This window comes from Polypterus senegalus, chromosome 6 (genome assembly GCF_016835505.1).
Source record: "Polypterus senegalus isolate Bchr_013 chromosome 6, ASM1683550v1, whole genome shotgun sequence".
Classification (NCBI taxonomy): Eukaryota; Metazoa; Chordata; class Cladistia; order Polypteriformes; family Polypteridae; genus Polypterus; species Polypterus senegalus.
The window spans coordinates 1,173,250-1,191,124 of NC_053159.1; the positions used below are offsets into that span (position 1 = coordinate 1,173,250).

The 17,875-nt window shown below is 47.6% G+C and overlaps 1 protein-coding gene across 1 annotated transcript; it reads left to right on the top strand.

Annotated features, from left to right (window-relative positions):
* The first annotated feature begins 2,275 nt into the window (after positions 1-2,275).
* On the top strand, positions 2,276-17,443 carry hacd2 (3-hydroxyacyl-CoA dehydratase 2). Its single transcript, XM_039755215.1, has 7 exons — positions 2,276-2,507; positions 6,269-6,386; positions 7,056-7,074; positions 9,336-9,424; positions 13,348-13,469; positions 15,548-15,726; positions 16,693-17,443. Exons 1-7 carry the CDS (start codon positions 2,383-2,385, stop codon positions 16,773-16,775), a joined length of 735 nt encoding a protein of 244 aa, XP_039611149.1. The 5' UTR covers positions 2,276-2,382; the 3' UTR covers positions 16,776-17,443.
* Positions 17,444-17,875: the final 432 nt, after the last annotated feature.

A 17,875-nucleotide genomic window follows, 5' to 3' on the forward strand; every position in this document is an offset into this window, starting at 1 on the left:
ACCCTCGCCACCAGAATGTGTAGTCGTTTTTCCCCCCAAGCAGTCAGATTCCTGAACACTCGTGGACCGATCAGATATCTGCTCTGCAGTGTTACACACATTTGTCTCGCATGCACCTTGTTATACAGTGGTGTGAAAAACTATTTGCCCCCTTCCTGATTTCTTCTTCTTTTGCATGTTTGTCACACAAAATGTTTCTGATCATCAAACACATTTAACCATTATTTAAATATAACACAAGTAAACACAAAATGCAGTTTTTAAATGATGGTTTTATTATTTAGGAGAAAAAAATCCAAACCTACATGGCCCTGTGTGAAAAAGTAATTGCCCCCTGAACCTAATAACTGGTTGGGCCACCCTTAGCAGCAATAACTGCAATCAAGCGCTTTGCGATAACTTGCAATGAGTCTTTTACGGCGCTCTGGAGGAATTTTGGCCGACTCATCTTTGCAGAATTGTTGTAATTCAGCTTTATTTGAGGGTTTTCTAGCATGAAGCGCCTTTTTAAGGTCATGCCATAGCATCTCAATTGGATTCAGGTCAGGACTTTGACTAGGCCACTCCAAAGTCTTCATTTTGGTTTTCTTCAGCCATTCAGAGGTGGATTTGCTGGTGTGTTTTGGGTCATTGTCCTGTTGCAGCACCCAAGATCGCTTCAGCTTGAGTTGACGAACAGATGGCCGGACATTCTCCTTCAGGATTTTTTGGTAGACAGTAGAATTCATGGTTCCATCTATCACAGCAAGCCTTCCAGGTCCTGAAGCAGCAAAACAACCCCAGACCATCATACTACCACCACCATATTTTACTGTTGGTATGATGTTCTTTTTCTGAAATGCTGTGTTCCTTTTACGCCAGATGTAACGGACATTTGCCTTCCAAAAGTTCAACTTTTGTCTCATCAGTCCACAAGGTATTTTCCCAAAAGTCTTGGCAATCATTGAGATGTTTCTTAGCAAAATTGAGACGAGCCCTAATGTTCTTTTTGCTTAACAGTGGTTTGCGTCTTGGAAATCTGCCATGCAGGCCGTTTTTGCCCAGTCTCTTTCTTATGGTGGAGTCGTGAACACTGACCTTAATTGAGGCAAGTGAGGCCTGCAGTTCTTTAGACGTTGTCCTGGGGTCTTTGTGACCTCTCGGATGAGTCGTCTCTGCGCTCTTGGGGTAATTTTGGTCGGCCGGCCACTCCTGGGAAGGTTCACCACTGTTCCATGTTTTTGCCATTTGTGGATAATGGCTCTCACTGTGGTTCGCTGGAGTCCCAAAGCTTTAGAAATGGCTTTTTAACCTTTACCAGACTGATAGATCTCAATTACTTCTGTTCTCATTTGTTCCTGAATTTCTTTGGATCTTGGCATGATGTCTAGCTTTTGAGGTGCTTTTGGTCTACTTCTCTGTGTCAGGCAGCTCCTATTGAAGTGATTTCTTGATTGAAACAGGTGTGGCAGTAATCAGGAAATTGAACTCAGGTGTGATACACCACAGGTAGGTGATTTTTGAACAAGGGGGCAATTACTTTTTCACACAGGGCCATGTAGGTTTGGATTTTTTTTTCTCCCTAAATAATAAAAACCATCATTTAAAAACTGCATTTTGTGTTTACTTGTGTTATATTTGACTAATGGCTAAATGTGTTTGATGATCAGAAACATGCAAAAGAATAAGAAATCAGGAAGGGGGCAAATAGTTTTTCACACCACTGTATATTCCGTGTCTTTATGTTATGTGTCGTGGTGTCTTCGTTGTCCTGTGTTCTATGTAGCACCAATGGTCCTGGAGGAACGTCGTTTCATTTCACTGTATGCTGCACTACTGTATATGGATGAAATGACAGTAAATACTCTTGAATCAGTGCAACGTTTAGCAGAGGTGACAGACTGAATGGTGTGGACGTGAATTTACACTGGACAGACGCATATTCGGCTTAATATGTCAGAGGTTACAAAACTGAAAAACAGTAAATTAATAACAATAGCAAAAGTATCTTAAGATGCCAACATCAAAAATCACTACAGTTGACACAGGGAGTCTTTCATGGGTTATTTTACATGTCAATAATAGAAATGCTTTCCTGTTGTTAAGAAATTTAAGAGACTCAATGAAGGTTTCAAATTGAAATAAACGGGACTGCACCGCGGGTCTGCCTTTTGCCGATTTACAGTCCCAACCGTATAAAGTTGTACTCTTCATGACTGCGTTGCTTTATCGGCGGCTCCGCTAGATGTCGCCCACGTGAAGAAGCGCCGGTCTGTCGCCACACTCTAGCCCAACTGCGAGCTCTATCTACGGCAGCAGTGTGACAGTTGAAGCGCCGCTCTCTCCTCCAGCCCGCTTGTCGTCGTCGTGTTGTGTGGAACGCAAGGAGGAGACGCGGCGGCCATGGTGGCACCTGCTTCAGGGGCAGCGCGAAGTGCGCACAACGATGTGGTTCCTAAGAAGAGGAAGGGGCCCGGTGCCCTGGCCACGGCCTACCTGGTCATATACAACGTGGTGATGACAGCGGGGTAGGTGTTTGCGGGCGGCGCTGCGACGTGCGGGACAGGGCTTCGACCTGCAGGGCGGAATTCAGCCGATGAATGAATGAATGAGTGAAGGTGGAATTCGGGGGACGGGACCGCGACCGTCGTCTGCTTCCCCGCTTAACGCGTTGATTTTCGTCGGTTGTGCTTCACGACGCTCACGAGTGTCGTGGTGAAGTGCGCTTCTGTCACATCTGAAAATCGGGGATCGCCGCTGATGCTTACGGGTGATTGGGATTTATTTTATTGATTACCGTCCTCTTTTCTGGGACATTACGGCGTACTAGTTCTTACTGAGGACTCGCCTGCATGGAATTCGCGCATTCTTCACTCGTTGCTCTCCGGGGACATGGAGTTGAGGTTAACTGATTCGATGGGATTGGCTTCCCTTCCTGATCTTGTCAGCTGGGAGTCACTAAAGTGTCACCTTTAGAAAATAATCTGCGTGTAGGGGCTTCAGGTGACTCGAGTCTCTCAACCCAAAGCCGTGTTGCAGTGAAGTATCATTCGAAATCGTCACTAAACAGAGGAGACCAAAGGTCGTGAATTGTCCCAATACCCAAGATGTCAAAAGGCGAATGTGTGACGAGCTATCGAGAGACGATCGTCCGCTTTAAAGAGAAGCGCCCGTTGTGAATTTACTGATTCAAAGCTAGCGCGGGCCCGTCGTGTCGCGGATGTCATCCTAAATGTCTGACGACGTGTTTGATTTGTCACGAATAGTATGCACTTTGCGGACAGGGCAACCTTTGACCCCTCGCCAGAGCAGCAGCAGCGCTGGTCCCAATCCAGGTCACGTAAACGACGCCTGTGCGGGGGGCGTGCTGACGTCGACACCCCCTTCGCTGTCTGTCAGGTGTCGAGCGCTTGTCCTCCTTCATTTGATAATTCGGAAGTAGTCAGACCTTCAGATTACACCTTGGTTTGTCTTCGGTTTATTTAAATCTGTTCGACGCACAAGCCGTTCATTGATCAGCCCCTTCAAAGGGACGGGCCGTGGAGCTGCGCTGCTCCAGGGGTTCCAAATCCTTCAAAAGGCACCCCGGCAGTCGAGTAAAAACGTAGCAGCCCAAGTGTGTTCGTGTTAAAAGTTCTAATGAGAGTCAAAGCACATCATTCACAGAAAAAGAAAAAAGAAAGGTGACAATACACACAAAAAAAAAAAAAAAACTTCTTGTCTGTGATGTCCTATTTAAGGTTGACGTGTCTTGGTCGCATTCTTTAAAGTTTCTGTCTGTTCGATTGGGCGCATGCGCTGATTAATATAACGTGTTGTCACACCCACCCAGATTGGGACCCTGAGTGCAGCGCACTGGACCTGTGGCTGCAGTGCCAGTCCTGCCAACAACCCCCAAGTGTTCCCTGTAGGTTGGAGGACCTGCTTGCAGATTAACGTCCTACCCAAGATGGAGCACCTGCAGGTTCAGGGCCTTGCTGAAGGCGAGTGGAGTGGAGTCACTTCTGTCTGTTAGTGACGAACGTGACAGTCACGCGTCATTGATGCCCTTCTGTCTGGCAGCCTGACTTCAGTCTGAGCTCATTGGGCTGTCTAAGTACAGAACTGCAGCAAAGCGTTAAATTGTTGGGGCTAAAGAGAATCCTGCATTATCTGAGAGGAAGCTGAATTCTATTCAAATTAAGAAAAACAGGGCGGGGGGGGGGATTTAACATCGATATTAACCTAAAAGGTTTGGCTCTTATGAAGCACATTTAAAACTGCAGACATTGACTAATTAAACACAAAACAGCGTGTCGATAACGGCCAAGGAAGGAGAACTGAACAACCTGAGGCAGTAAAATAGAATAAAATCAGACCAGCAGTGACCTTTAGGGACAGGCAGGCAGCAGAGAAAAGCTGGGGTTGTAATGTCACTCGGGTGACATTAACCCTAGAAGGTGGGTGCTAGAATTGAGCGGTCTCCTTTTTACATTTTAATGTGTTTGTTTCTTTTTGACATCTTGTAAAGCGCTTTGAGTAACATCCATTGTGCTATGATAGAAAGAAATGAATGTTGCTTTGATTTCCCTCTCGCCACAGGGGCCCATCGACCAGGACAGTAAGGCGTAATGAGGGCAGGAGTGCCTTAAAAACAAGCCATAAAACTGAACCTGCCGCGCACACGGGGGGCCGATGAGGAGGCGCCAGCACCAGTGACAGGTCAGGCATAGACGGGATGAAGACGACCAAGTCAAGCCAGTGTAGAGGGCCGCTAGAGGGGTGGGTGCTGCCCACCCCCTGTAAGTGGACCCCAGTTTGACCCCTGACACCGGAGTGCCACAGGGTAGGGTGCCAGGCCTCCTTGTTTGGTCAAACACAGTCGATGGCCCCTGTGTCACGTCATCAGTGTTACACGTGTCAAAAGCTGTAAAACTGGTAGGTTGAGGCTCAGTGCGTCACAACACGTGCGCTGCCATAGATGGGGGGTGACGTGACGGTAAGTGACACGAACGAGGACGCGGTGCAGGGACTTTTGTTTTGTGTCTTAATTTATTTTGTAAGTTTGGTGTTTTGGAAAATGTCTGGAGTTGGCACTCGGTCCCCATTTGAGCTGAGGAGATAGCTACGCACTTTAGCTTTGGGTTTGGCCGTGAGCCGCACACTTCGGCGGCAGTGCAGGGCGACGTGTTCTCGTTCAGCGCAGAGCCCCTTTGTCCTCGGGGAAACTGAGCTTGGCATATGTTGGTAAGTCTCTGCTGCGTTGCCCTCAACTCTGCCATACCGGCCAAGTTAACTGGCCCATAGTGAGCTTAGATCTGTGCGTGAGTTGGCCCTGCAGAGACCTGCCCTATGTGCTGTCACGCTTGGGTCACAGATTTGCACAGAAACACAGGAGGTTGTCGAGACGGGAAGTTTATTCAAACACCGCAAAGAAGCATTGGTCTCTCTTTCAAAAGTTTAAATTGTGCTCCTTGACAAGACGGAGATGACAGTTCAGTCTCACACTTAAAAGAATGTTCAAAGGAATGTACGACAAGAGCAGGGAAGGTCAGAGAGAGAGAGAAAGAAAGAAAGGCAATCAATCAATCAATCAGTGACCGGTGCTGTTCGGAGTCTGCAAAGTACCGCGCGACAGATCAGCTGCAAGTGAGCCCAGCAAGCAGGGGAGCAATGTGAAGGTAGGGGTGCGAACAGCCCCCCAGCTCCCAGTGCCATGCTGCCAAGACAGGCTGTGGTCCCCGTGACCCTGAATAGGCTGAAGGGGACTTTGTTCTGCTGGTGACGGGGGGCATTACTCTGTGATTTGTGTGTGTGTGTGTGTCCTGCGCAGGTCCTCGGATGCTTAACCCGGGGACTCTCATGGCGTCCGTCAGTGAATGAGGCTTTCCTTTGCCTCCCGCCACTACAGGCCCGTGATGGACGTGGAGTGGGGTGACGATTGTTTTCTTGGCATTGATGGGGTCTCCTAATTCCAAGTGACCACCATTTCAGTGTCCTTAACCATTCTTACTACTTTTTAATGTTCAGCAAACAAGCAAAATGAAGATTTCTATTTATTTATTGTTTGGTGTTCAAAGGGTGATTAGTAAAATCCGTAGTGCTGGCCGTGCTGTCTATCCGGTGAACATGCAGAGTGTGGCGTGACAGCAGTGGAGGTGCTGCCTTATCTTGCACAGCCTACTTGAAATTCCCTTCCTCGGGAGCGTCTGATTAGGATGTGCCACGGGACGTGCCTGACAGGAGGTGTCCGCTCCGCTCCCATCGGATACTCGTGGCCTAACTTGAACCTCATTTCTGTCTCTTCTAGGTGGCTCGTGATAGCCGTTGGCCTGGTGCGTGCGTATCTGGCAAAAGGAAGCCATCACGGTCTTTATTACTCGATAGAGAAGCCCCTGAAGTTCTTTCAGACTGGAGCTCTGCTGGAGGTGGGTTGCGCTGACCTCGATTTTTATATGTCTCTTTTTATATATATTGCTCTTCTGGTTCGTCCTGCTTCCTCTTCAAACCCGGTCCCCCCCACACGCAGCCCACACGGCATTTCTCGATTCCTATTCGTCTTCTTCCAAACCCTTCCCCACGCTGGCTGCGGCCTCCCTTACACCCCCACGCTGCGTTTCTCAATTCCTATTCCTCCTTCGGACTACCGCGTTCCCTGCTCCTCTCTCATGACCCCATTGGTGTCACGTCACCGCCCGATATCTAGCCTGACCGAGTGACCTTTCACTTTGGCCATGTGGGCGCCTGGGAGTTGAAGGTACTCTCTCGACCATTGGCATCGGGTTCGCTCCTCGCTATTTTCGTTATACTACGACGGCGGTTTCCTAAGCCTTTGTTATAAAATGAACGACAGTATCTTCTCTGTCGACGGGTTGTTGTAGAACGTCACCTCTATTCCTGCCTACGGTCCGTTGTACGTGGCTTTTTCTAGGGTTAGATCTTTCGACTCATTATCTGTCGTCTCCAGCACACCAATTCTCACAACTGCGGCTTTCAAGAAGTATTTCTTTCCTTCTTGATTTCCAAATTCCTTTCTCACCTAGTATGACATAAAAGGCTGTTTTTAACTCTTGTCTTTTTTATTTTTTTATTTGCAGATTTTACACTGTGCTGTAGGTAAGTGATGATAAACTTCACTCTTGCCTTTTTTCAAATGGCGTAACACCTCAGTTCACCCTGGTATGTCCTTCTCATCTGATAAACTGCCTGAGTGCCCCTAGACATCCATTCAGGGGTTTGCTCCGGTGCATTGGAGTAAGGACAGCTGATGATGATGATGATGATGATGTGGCGATATTGTCATGTGTGTGCCTTTCCTTTAGTTTTCATCTGGTAAGTGTGTCTGTCGTCAGTCCTCATCATTTTGATTCTTAAATTGCATTGGACATTTGGCGCCACTGTGTGGTGATGGGAAGTACTGCACTCGGATTTGGTTTGTTAAAGTAACGCCTGTGCCATGGCAGCTCCTGTGCCAGGTTTCGCACATGGATGGCACTTAGATTCTATCTGTGCCCACAGTGCCTCTCAAACATACAGACTGGTGTTGCTTTGAGGAATTGGCTCTTGTAGGTTTTTGCCTGCTTGTAGTCTTAAATGAATTTCTAAAAAAGAAAGAACTTAGGATTTAGAAACAAATATCATCTGCTTTAGACCCGTGGCCAAATGGACCCTCTGGGCACGACATGTGCTTCATTGTGTGGACACTGGGGGGCAGCCCAGACCCCAAACCCAGACCACCACTGCAGAGACACCTGTTCCGGGTTCAAACCGACCCTCTTATTTGTTCTCCTGCTGTCCCAGTTGTGACCCGCCTGGCTGAGCCGCAGTGGTCCAAACGCGGAGGCCAAACTGGGCCATCCGAATGTTGGCCGTGGACCATTTGTTGAAATGAGGAGGACGAGGCATTTCTTTACTACGTGGGTTCCAATCTTTGGCACCTCGCGCTGAATATGCCCAACAGAGCGGAACTGCTGGGCAAACAGAAATTGGCTTCTGTTCTATCGGGGGCTTTCAGACTCGGGACCCCCTGTGGCTGCAGGTTTTTACTCCAACCAACGTCTATTTTTAGCTGGACTCATAGCTTAATTTAGCAAGCCGTCACTTCACAGTTTCTGTGTTTTGGGGTCAGCGTTGAATTTACAGACTCGGTTGGCTCCATTTTTATCAGCTTGTACCAGCCACGTGCAGCGTATGCATGTATGTATGTGGCATGGGGGTCATTTGGTGCTTTTTCCTGATCTTCATTCTGCTTTTCCAGATCTCCTGGTTATTAAATCTGCCATTTTCTGGATTAAAGCACCCGATTGGGTTTGCCGCTGACGTGAGCCGCGGTCTTTCAGCATTCAGTGCCATTTGCCGCTCCACGTGTTGTTAATTGCCATAATTAGGGTTGTGGACGCTGGGGGGCGCTGTTGCCCCTTTAACCCCAACAGACAGACGCACAGGACACGGGGTCAAAGCAATGAGAAGTATCTCAATAAGAGTGCCGTCAAGCACCCCAGCCACAATAAACGGCCAATTCAGCGAACACACTTCTCAATAAAGAGTCCAGTTTTCTCCTCCACACCTCCCAGCAAGCTCTGTCCTACACCTCCCGACTTCCAGCTCCCTTGCTGGGTCTCCCACAGTCCTTTAAATAGTCCTCGACCCGGACCTTCCTCCCATGTGACGGGTCAGATGGAGAACCCAGGTTCTTTAATCAGGGTTTCCATTGTCATAATCTGGGCTTGGTGAGAATTTGTTCTCCCACCATCTTCCTGCAGCATCCACTGGTGGCACCCATGGTACCTGGCACGGCTGTGCCCCATAGTGCCCTGTTGGCATCGGGGGCACCGCTGCAGGTCCAGGGAAGCTGCCATCTAGCATGTTGGGGGAGGCAGTGTCCTTGATCAGCTGCCTTACCCCATCCTTCCATCGCAGGGGCGTCCCGGCCGTCACTTACAGGGTAGACTGAAGGGAGCAGATTACGCAACAAAAGGCAAATTAGTAGGAAGACAACAAAAGAACATTAAGAATTTAAAGCTGTGGCGAACACACGCATTTCTACACATGACAATCACACTGCTGTGCTCTTCTAAACGAAAGATAAAAGCAGAAGAAACGGTTCACAGATGAAATGCGGCCAGTTAGAAGTAAGCCGACTCGCCGATTCTATTAAACTGGCTGGAACAGAAACCTGCAGGCGCGTGGAGTCCCCAGGACGGAGTTTGAGGACCACTGAATTATGGACTCCCATCAGGCTCATTCGGCAAATGGTGGGCCACTCGGTCCTCGTTGTAGCTTCAGTTCACCTGCTAGCTTAATGAATTTGACCACAGCCCGAGTGCATTCGTGACACGTCTTTTTCACTTTTGTTTCTGTTGTTTTATTTCTTGTAGGAATTGTGCCATCATCGGTGGTACTCACAGGGTTTCAGGTGATGTCTCGTGTGTTCCTGACCTGGGCGGTGACACACAGTGTGAAAGAGGTACGAGTTTATATGTCAATGATGGCAAACGTTCTCCCTCCCGTATTCTGCTCCGTGCACTTCAGTGGCTTCGTCACCACAATTACCTGAGAGTCCCGGGCGCCGTTTTCCGTTTGTAGCCGGCATGAAAGTGGAATCTGCATTACTGAGGAATAAAGCAAATGAAACCTCCAGCTGCCACTTTAAGCCAATTAGGTTTAGCTGAGCGCAACTTGCTCTTTGTAAGCGTGAGGAGTGTGTGGGCTGGACGAGAGCCGTACTCCGTATGGCCACCACAGTAGAGAAAAGACACCAGAAATGAGAGGCAGAAGAAGAGACGAGACGAGACGAGACGAGCAGCCAGGCCAGGCCAGGCCAGGCCAAGCCAAGCGTATTGCAGGCCAGGCCTCTCCTTCGTAATCTGCAGTGAAACGTTTTATTTGTGGCCGCTGCTGACATCACTTGTCTTGAAGCGAGTGTTCCAGAACTGGGTTATGACAGATGACCAGAGCGAGTGTGAACTGCAAGTAGGCAACCATGAGCCCAATGCCAGCGCATCAGAGCCATTAGTGACACTCCTTGAAGACGCCGAGGGGAGTGAGCCGTCATTTCACCAGCATTGAGCCACCTATGGAGAGATGTTACCAATTGGAGAGAAGGGGCAGACCCCTACAAACCAAAAAGCTCCTGATGTTAATTAAAACTGAGCTGGGTATTGGCGCAGGGCATGCACTGAGGTGCCCCTCTGGTAAAATGTAAAGTTTCCCATTAAATTAAATCCGAAAACTGACACTCTGCTTTGGTGGCTAATGTCACTTCATAATTCTATGATTGGGGCAATTTTGTTTAATAAATGCTGAAGGGTAAATGAATTATTCGTAAAATGAACTTAAACTTCGATAAGCACAAGATCAGAACGTGTCTGTGCCCCGCAGGACTCCCAAAGGTAACGTTTGTTAAACCTCACGTGCCCTGGTCATTCCTGCCTCCGCGCTCAGTCCCTTCACGGGGATAAAAAATAAAATAAAAACTCGGGTCCAGTTCAGTTCATTTGTCATTGCGGCCAGGATAGCAGGACGAAACTGCGTTTCTCAAGACCAGAGAGTGTGGAGAACGGGAAAACCACGACAAAAAATAATGATAAGGAGATAGAAAGAAACAATCTGCGGTGGGCTGGCACCCTGCCCGGGGGTTTGTTTCCTGCCTTGTGCCCTGTGTTGGCTGGGATTGGCTCCAGCAGACCCCAAGGACCCTGTAGTTAAGATATAGCCGGTTGGGTAATGGATGGATAGAAGCAATACAGAGACGGCGCTAAATTCACAAAATCCAACCAACACCCGAGTTAAAAATGTAAACCAGACATTTCAGTACTTCAGTGAAAATGAAATAATCCGATTGTATGAAAAGTGGCTTGTTACCGTATCTACTTGCAGATAAGTCGGGGTTTGATTTTCCGTATAATTTCCTGTATTTTATAATCTCGGTCGTGTAACTCGAATGCGGTAATCTCGCGCTATTGGTCCAAGAGATTACGATATGCTAAGACCCGCCCACCTGAGAGAGTCACCACGGGGCACACGCCCTTTGTTTTCTCTGTATTGTGCCTACGTGACGACACGGTGTTTAATACCCAAACTATTCTGAAGTGATGTTTGCATGTTTTTTTTGTATCTCACACTATCATACACCTTTATTGATCGTATCTACGATCAGAAGAAAATACGAAGTCATTGAAGTGGCAAAAGAAATTGGTAACTGAGCTGCTGCAACAGCATTTGATGCGTCTGAGAAACTGATGTGAGACTGGAGGGAGTAAGAAAAAAAAAACCAGTAACGGTCCCATTTTTGAACGGGCGTACAAGTCGGGCTCTGATTTTATGATTTCAAGTGTATGCGGTATATGCTTGTCACTGAGAGTTAGGAAAGAAGCCAGCGCACATTCTGGCTGTTCTTGATATCTCCTACCAAGATGACGAGAGAGCAAACCGCTCGTTGGTCTCTCACAATGCTGCTGTCCTTAAACATGTCCTCAGTAGAGGGGACAGAGACCCCCATAAGCCTTTCAGCCCTCGGTGCCGAGACTCCCTGCTATTTCCATACCAAGATGTCTGATGCAGCACAACAGGACCCTCTCGGTGGTGAGGATGGGATGGGGGGGATTGTCACTCGCTTCAGCCTCCTCAGGACGTGTAACCTCTGCTGAACGTTCTTGACCTGGCGTGTGTGATTGAGAGTCCAGGAGAGACGCCCACGCATTTTGTGTTACTGAGCCCCTGATATTCACGTAGCTGTATAAAGACTAAATGTGTGTTTGTTGCACAGACAGATGAATAGTCAAATTTGGATTTGCATGACTAACTGACAGGTGACACTTGGTCTCGCTCGGCACCACTGTAACAACAATGTATTCAAATGTTGACTTCCATGTTATTCACAAGAAACCGCAGGACGCCCTTCTTCCTCCCGTGTCTGTGCTCTTGTGTCAAGGAGGCTGCTGCCGAAAACGTAGCGATGACAGTTCACTGAGAGGCTCATTGACGCTCGGTTTGGGCCTGTAACTTGCTCCTTTATCTCCATTGAGCATCAGAGAGCTTGACCATCAGCTCATCCACCTCGGCCTTTCCTGAACCCGATTTGTTTTGCGCCAAGTGTGTTTCTGATGGCGTTGGGGTCAAATCAGAGGCCAGCGCAGGACCAACATCCCCAAGCTACAAGTGAGGTGGTGACTGCAGTGAAGGTTCTCAGATCAAACTCCTGTGTATCTTCGGAGTGTCCTGATGTGTTAAATACGCTCGGCCTGCACTCCTGTGGCACCCTTTTTCTTGAAGGTTTTCTTGTTCTGACTACAAAAAAAAAAACACATTTGTAAAATTTCAAGATCAAATCAAACGTGTTTGTTTCCCCTTTGAAGTTTTCACAATAAAAAAGAAAAATATTCCGGCCTGACAAAATGGTGACAGAGGGCCTGTGCACGCGTGTTTTTAGAAATGGACTCGGCGAGTCTTTAGGATTTTATGATATGAAGAGGACTGACTTCTCCCGTCACCGACCACTTTAGAGCACGTGGGCTGGGGTGGCTGGCAAGCTCTTGGGCCCCCAGATAGTCGGCGTGTGAGCTGGGGGTCTCCTTCAGCAGCCTTCTGTGTAAAGAGGGCCTGAGGTGGCGACATATCTCAGTGTGGAGTCTGTGCCAGAGGGCGATGTTTGAGAATGCGTTGTCAATGTAAATACAATACGGGCTATGTGAAGTGGTAGGGGTGCCCACGGAGTGGTGGGCACACTCTGGCTAATAAGTGGAGTGATTGCTGAGTTATTGCTGCTCCGTTTGGGATTCTTCTGTTATTTGTCACTAATGTCCCCATTGGGCTCCAGTGCCACATCAGCAGGTGCAAACCTAAGTAGTGTCACATTTAACTTTTCTAACCTGATTTCTGTTTTTCCGTAGTTCTCTTTTTATATGCTCTAACTTTAGGACGCTCTCCACATATTAAATATTCTCATCTTATTTATGAATGGCCACGCTGACAGGGTCCGCTCTAAACACCCGAGCCAACGGTGATGGCAGATTTGACTAAAGGAGCAGCCCGGATCTTTTTTCTCTCCTAGAATAATAAAAAGCGCCTTGTTTCTGGTAGGACTCTGCCCCAAGCGCTCACTTCTGTCATGGAGCCTCGAGTCTGGACACGCTTAGAGGGGGCCGAGCACCGCTGGTTACGCCCCGAGTGAGCCAGAAGCGGACCATTGAGCCGTATGTGAAATGTCGTCATTTACATAGGTGGCAAAGGGCGGCACATCAAAGGCGGGCACGGCAGGCTTTATTTAGCTGCGGTGGGCACGCCTGTCAAGGGAATGTTTACAGATACCAGTTGTTGTTGAGTGTGTTTGCAGTCTTCATTCGCCGTCTTCTTACACTTTCTTTTCTTTCTTTCTTTCTTTCTTTTTAGGTCCAAAATGAAGACAGCATTTTGCTTTTTGTAGTCGCCTGGACAGTAACTGAGATAATCCGCTACTCTTTTTACACATTCAGCCTTCTAAATCATCTTCCTTACCTCATTAAATGGGCCAGGTAACCTTTAAAGAAGTTAACTTCTCTTTGTATGCATTTAAAAGGACAACTCCACCCAAAAATGATACGCTTTAATATGTTACATACCCCTGGATGGCAGGGATGGCTGAAGAAAATATAATCTCATGTTTAGTGCACAACGTTGGTAAAGTAGAATTGGGGTCTGTGGTGACCAACACTGGACCACAGCAAACAACAGCAAGACGTCACGTTCCTCATGTCACCCACTTGTGTGCTCACCATGTCCCCAACACGTGTAGGTCGACTGTGATGTTGTGAAGAAAGCGCACTCATGAGCTAAAATGGAGCACGTGCAAAGACGACCAAGCATTTGAAATGAAGACCTCACCGACCCCGAGTCCAGCCCAATGACCACCTGCTCATTGGCCAACATCGCATTTCATGTGATAGCCACAATGCAAAGTGCCACAGCGGGCACCAACAGAAGGGACCTCAGAGACGCTTCAAGAAGCAGAAGGTCGGCCCACCTGTGCCCGCTGCTAAACAAGTCCAAGGTGTTCCAGTTGTTGGATTTGAATAGAAATGTAATGGCGGACTGCGGTGGGCTGGCACCCTGCCCGGGATTTATTCCCTGCCTTGTGCTCTGTGTTGGCTGGGATTGGCTCCAGCAGACCCCTGTGACCCTGTAGTTAGGATATAGCGGGTTGGAGAATAGATGGATGGATGTACTGGCGGAAGGCGGCTGTACGATTGAGATACACGGTCGTGTCTGAGCAAATTCCGTTTTAGTTTAGAAACCAGTAGCGGCGCACTGAGAGTCCGCTTGACTTGGCCATTCCTAGTCTTCCTCCTCTTTCTCCGTCTCTGTTTATCATTCGTTTGCTCAGAGGTTGATGCGCTTGCTGCTTCCTGAGCAGATCTTCTTTTCTCCGCCCTAGCGCCCCGCTGCTTCTCTTCTTCCGTCGCCATCTTTTCACATTAAAACTGATGAAGTCGGGGTCTGTGTTGCAATTACTTTGTACGTTTTCTTTAATTTTTCACTTAAGCTGGCACTTAAGTCTTCAATCTGCCTCAAAAATGATTTAAGGTATGAAGAGGTAGGGGAAGTGACGGCGAAGGTGGTAGAGAATGAGAACGGTGCCCGTACACGTGTGCCACACACCCGCCCTGCTGCCCACTGCCGAGAGTTGATTCTACAGGGTGGTCCAGATCGTCTGGGTGACTTCTGATTTATGAGGGGACGATTCCAGTTCGGCACGAAGATGATTCTTCATGTCGTCAGTTCTCTCGATGGCCCAGGATTTTTCGGGTGATTTTCTATGTAATAAACTTAATAAGTTATAGTGCAATGAAAACTGCGTAATTAGATCTGGACCACCCTATACAATAAAATAAAATAAAAAGAGGAATAGCCTTTGAGGTCCATCGTCACCCTGAAAGTGGACAGTAGACGTCACGTAGTATGTGTGTACCAAATTTCAGGTCTAACGGTTTGTGAGCGAAAGGTGAATAAAAATCCTGGACGGACAAACGGACAGCCACGCTAGCATATTATATTAGAAGACGGTTTATTTCATTCTGTGGTGGTGAGCTGACAGCTGGGTAACGTTTTTCCTGTGGCTTACGCGACACCAGTAACGTGAGATTTTCAACGGACGTTTCGATATTGTTCGTCGCTGTTCAGTGTTGGTCTAGAAAGAGTCCCGCTGGTTTCAAACTTCTGCCGTGTCGCAATCCTCGAGGCCGCTGTGCTCCTTTAGAAATGCCTTGATCTCCGGGCCACGATCTGACAGTTTGACCGCTGGGGTCTTCAAAGAGTTTCTGTGAAGGTTGAAGGTGAACGTAGCGCAGTATGGTTCTTAATGTCGGCCAAATCGTTTACCATTCAATAAAACTTGACTGCATTTGGTAAGGAGTTCCTTTTAATAAGCAGTTCTGTTAGTGATTAAGTGTCCGTGTAGTGAGCTCCTGCGTTGAAGTGAGTGTCGCGTTTGCTGTGCCTCGGCCAGGCTGGCTGGTTTTGTACTTTCGTTATCGCCATTCCTGAGATAGGAGAGTGAATTGAATTGTGGAGTTCACAGGTTGTGACGTTTCTTTCTTTTTGTGGCCTTTTGCAGGTACACTCTGTTCATTGTTTTGTACCCCATGGGTGTCGCAGGTGAACTGCTCACGATCCACGCAGCTTTGCCGTACGTCCAGAAGACCGGCTTATACTCTGTGAAGCTGCCCAATAAGCTGAACTTCTCCTTCGATTACTACACATTCCTCACCCTGGTCATGATTTCCTACATTCCAAGTGAGTATTGCAGGGGTTGGTTGGTTGGTTGGTGTTTGTGAAGCTCATTCTCGGATTTCTTCACACCATTGCATGTTCACAAGAATGGAGGCTCTAATCGGGTAGCTCTGGGTGTTCAAGTCTCAGGCGCCGACTTTAAGGCCAGTGGTCCAGCATGGCAACCTCCTTCAACTGGAGCAGGAATCGTTAGCCTCGAAGACAAGTCCACTACCTCCTGAAAAGGGCCATTTGGGACCCCCGACTCCCTCTGTTGGAGAAAATAACATAGGAAGGAGGCAAAGAGAAAAGAGCACACTTGGTAGGGACCCCCCCTCATTTAATTCGTCCCCCTCCCAACACTGGGCAGCAAACTCACTTGAGAATAAGAAAGAAAGAATGAAAGAAAGAAAGAATGAATGTATTTCTTTCTTTCTTTCAATCACAGGAATGGACACTCAAGACAGCAATGTAGCGTCAGTAATAGCCAAGGGATCTCCAAAGGGTTAATGAGCAGTTCAGGCCAGAAGAGCTGGTCAGGGTCCTCCTTCCTGTGCCCTCCTAAGGCCAGAGGGGCATACCTGGTATCCAGTACTTTCAGCTGCGGGCATCCAGAGGCACTCGTTTCAGAGACTGAAGTCTTGCATCCCCGCGGGGGAACTTCATTGACTTCCAATGTGATGTGACAACAGGGGGCGCTCATTGACTGCTGTGTTCAGAGCTTTGGGTTTGGTTGAGTTATCTCACAGTCCAGTATGGTGCCCACGATACCACTGCAGGAATTCGGTGGTCTCCCTGTAAGGCTGAACAAGATGACCACCGCTTCCAGTTTAAGGTGCACTCGGGTATCCTGATGTGGAATGTGGCCAATGCCATGCAGTGTTTTGTTATAATAGTTCAGCCATCTTTCTTTAACTTGTGATTGTAACCTGCTGGGTTCTTTCTCTTTCTCTTTCTCTTTTTCTTTTCTTTTCTTTTTGTTTTGTGCAGTTTTCCCTCAGTTGTACTTCCACATGTTGAGGCAGAGAAAGAAGGTGCTGGCAAGTGGAGAAGAACACAAGAAATCCCACTAAGGCTGGCGTCGTCTGCCCCCTCGAGCCCCCCGGCGCACGGCAGATGTGTCTGATTAGTGTTAGTGTTCAGAAATCCAAGATAACCTGCTGTAAAGTGCGCTGGGTTTGGCTTGGCAGGAACTTTAGAATCGAGTTCATCGTTTGGTGTTGATTCCTTGAAAGAGCGAACGCCGACTCCTCTGCGGTTTAAAATAATTTATTTCATGCCAGACTTTTAACATTTCCCTTAGCTATTTAGTTTGCTTCTTCAAGGTTGTCACATTTTAATTACATTCCAAGCATACAAATGCAAAGATTTGGTTTGCACACTTGACTTGATTATTTTTCTTTTTTAATAAATAATCTTTCCTTTTACGTTTGGCTTTTGACACAATGTCATTTCCAGAACAGATTACCTGTTGTTGATATTTTTTCCTGAAAAGGAAGTAATTTTTAAGAAAAATGAGCATTTTGTACTCTGGGTAATTTGTCATTTAGTTTATACTGTACACCATAAGATTAAATATATAAATATATATATATTTTTTTTTTTTTACAGATTAACAATGCAATTAAATCTTGTAAGTAATGAATTACTGTACATGCCAGCAACTTGTATGTTTCAGTTATAATATTTTGCTTCTTTATAATTGTATGAATAACGACCGAAAACATTTGATATAATGGAACGACTTTGTGAGATTTTTTTTTTTGTTTTTACCCCTTACTAGGAAATGTGGAGTTAAAAAAAGAAAAGAAAAATGAATTTGAGTTATAAACCCGAGGCTTTCCTCCCTCATCCTGAAGACGCGTGGCTGGGTGGTTCATTGGTGGCTCTACATCGGCCTGCGTGTGTGCGTGAGGGAGAGACAGAGACAGAGACAGAGAGAGGACATGTCGGCCCCCTGGTACGTCTCGTGACCCCCCGGCCCCCCCAGTCCTGAGCTTGAACCCGGCTGTGTATGTGGGTCACTTTCAAAGGAAAGCAAAGGCACAGCCGGGTCTACTCCTTCACAGTTGTCGCCGTGACTACCGTGCCACCCACCGTAAAAGGGCCAAGGGGGTTGAACACGCAGCACACCACAGATGAACTCGCTTTAAGGGCGATTCTGCGGGCCACT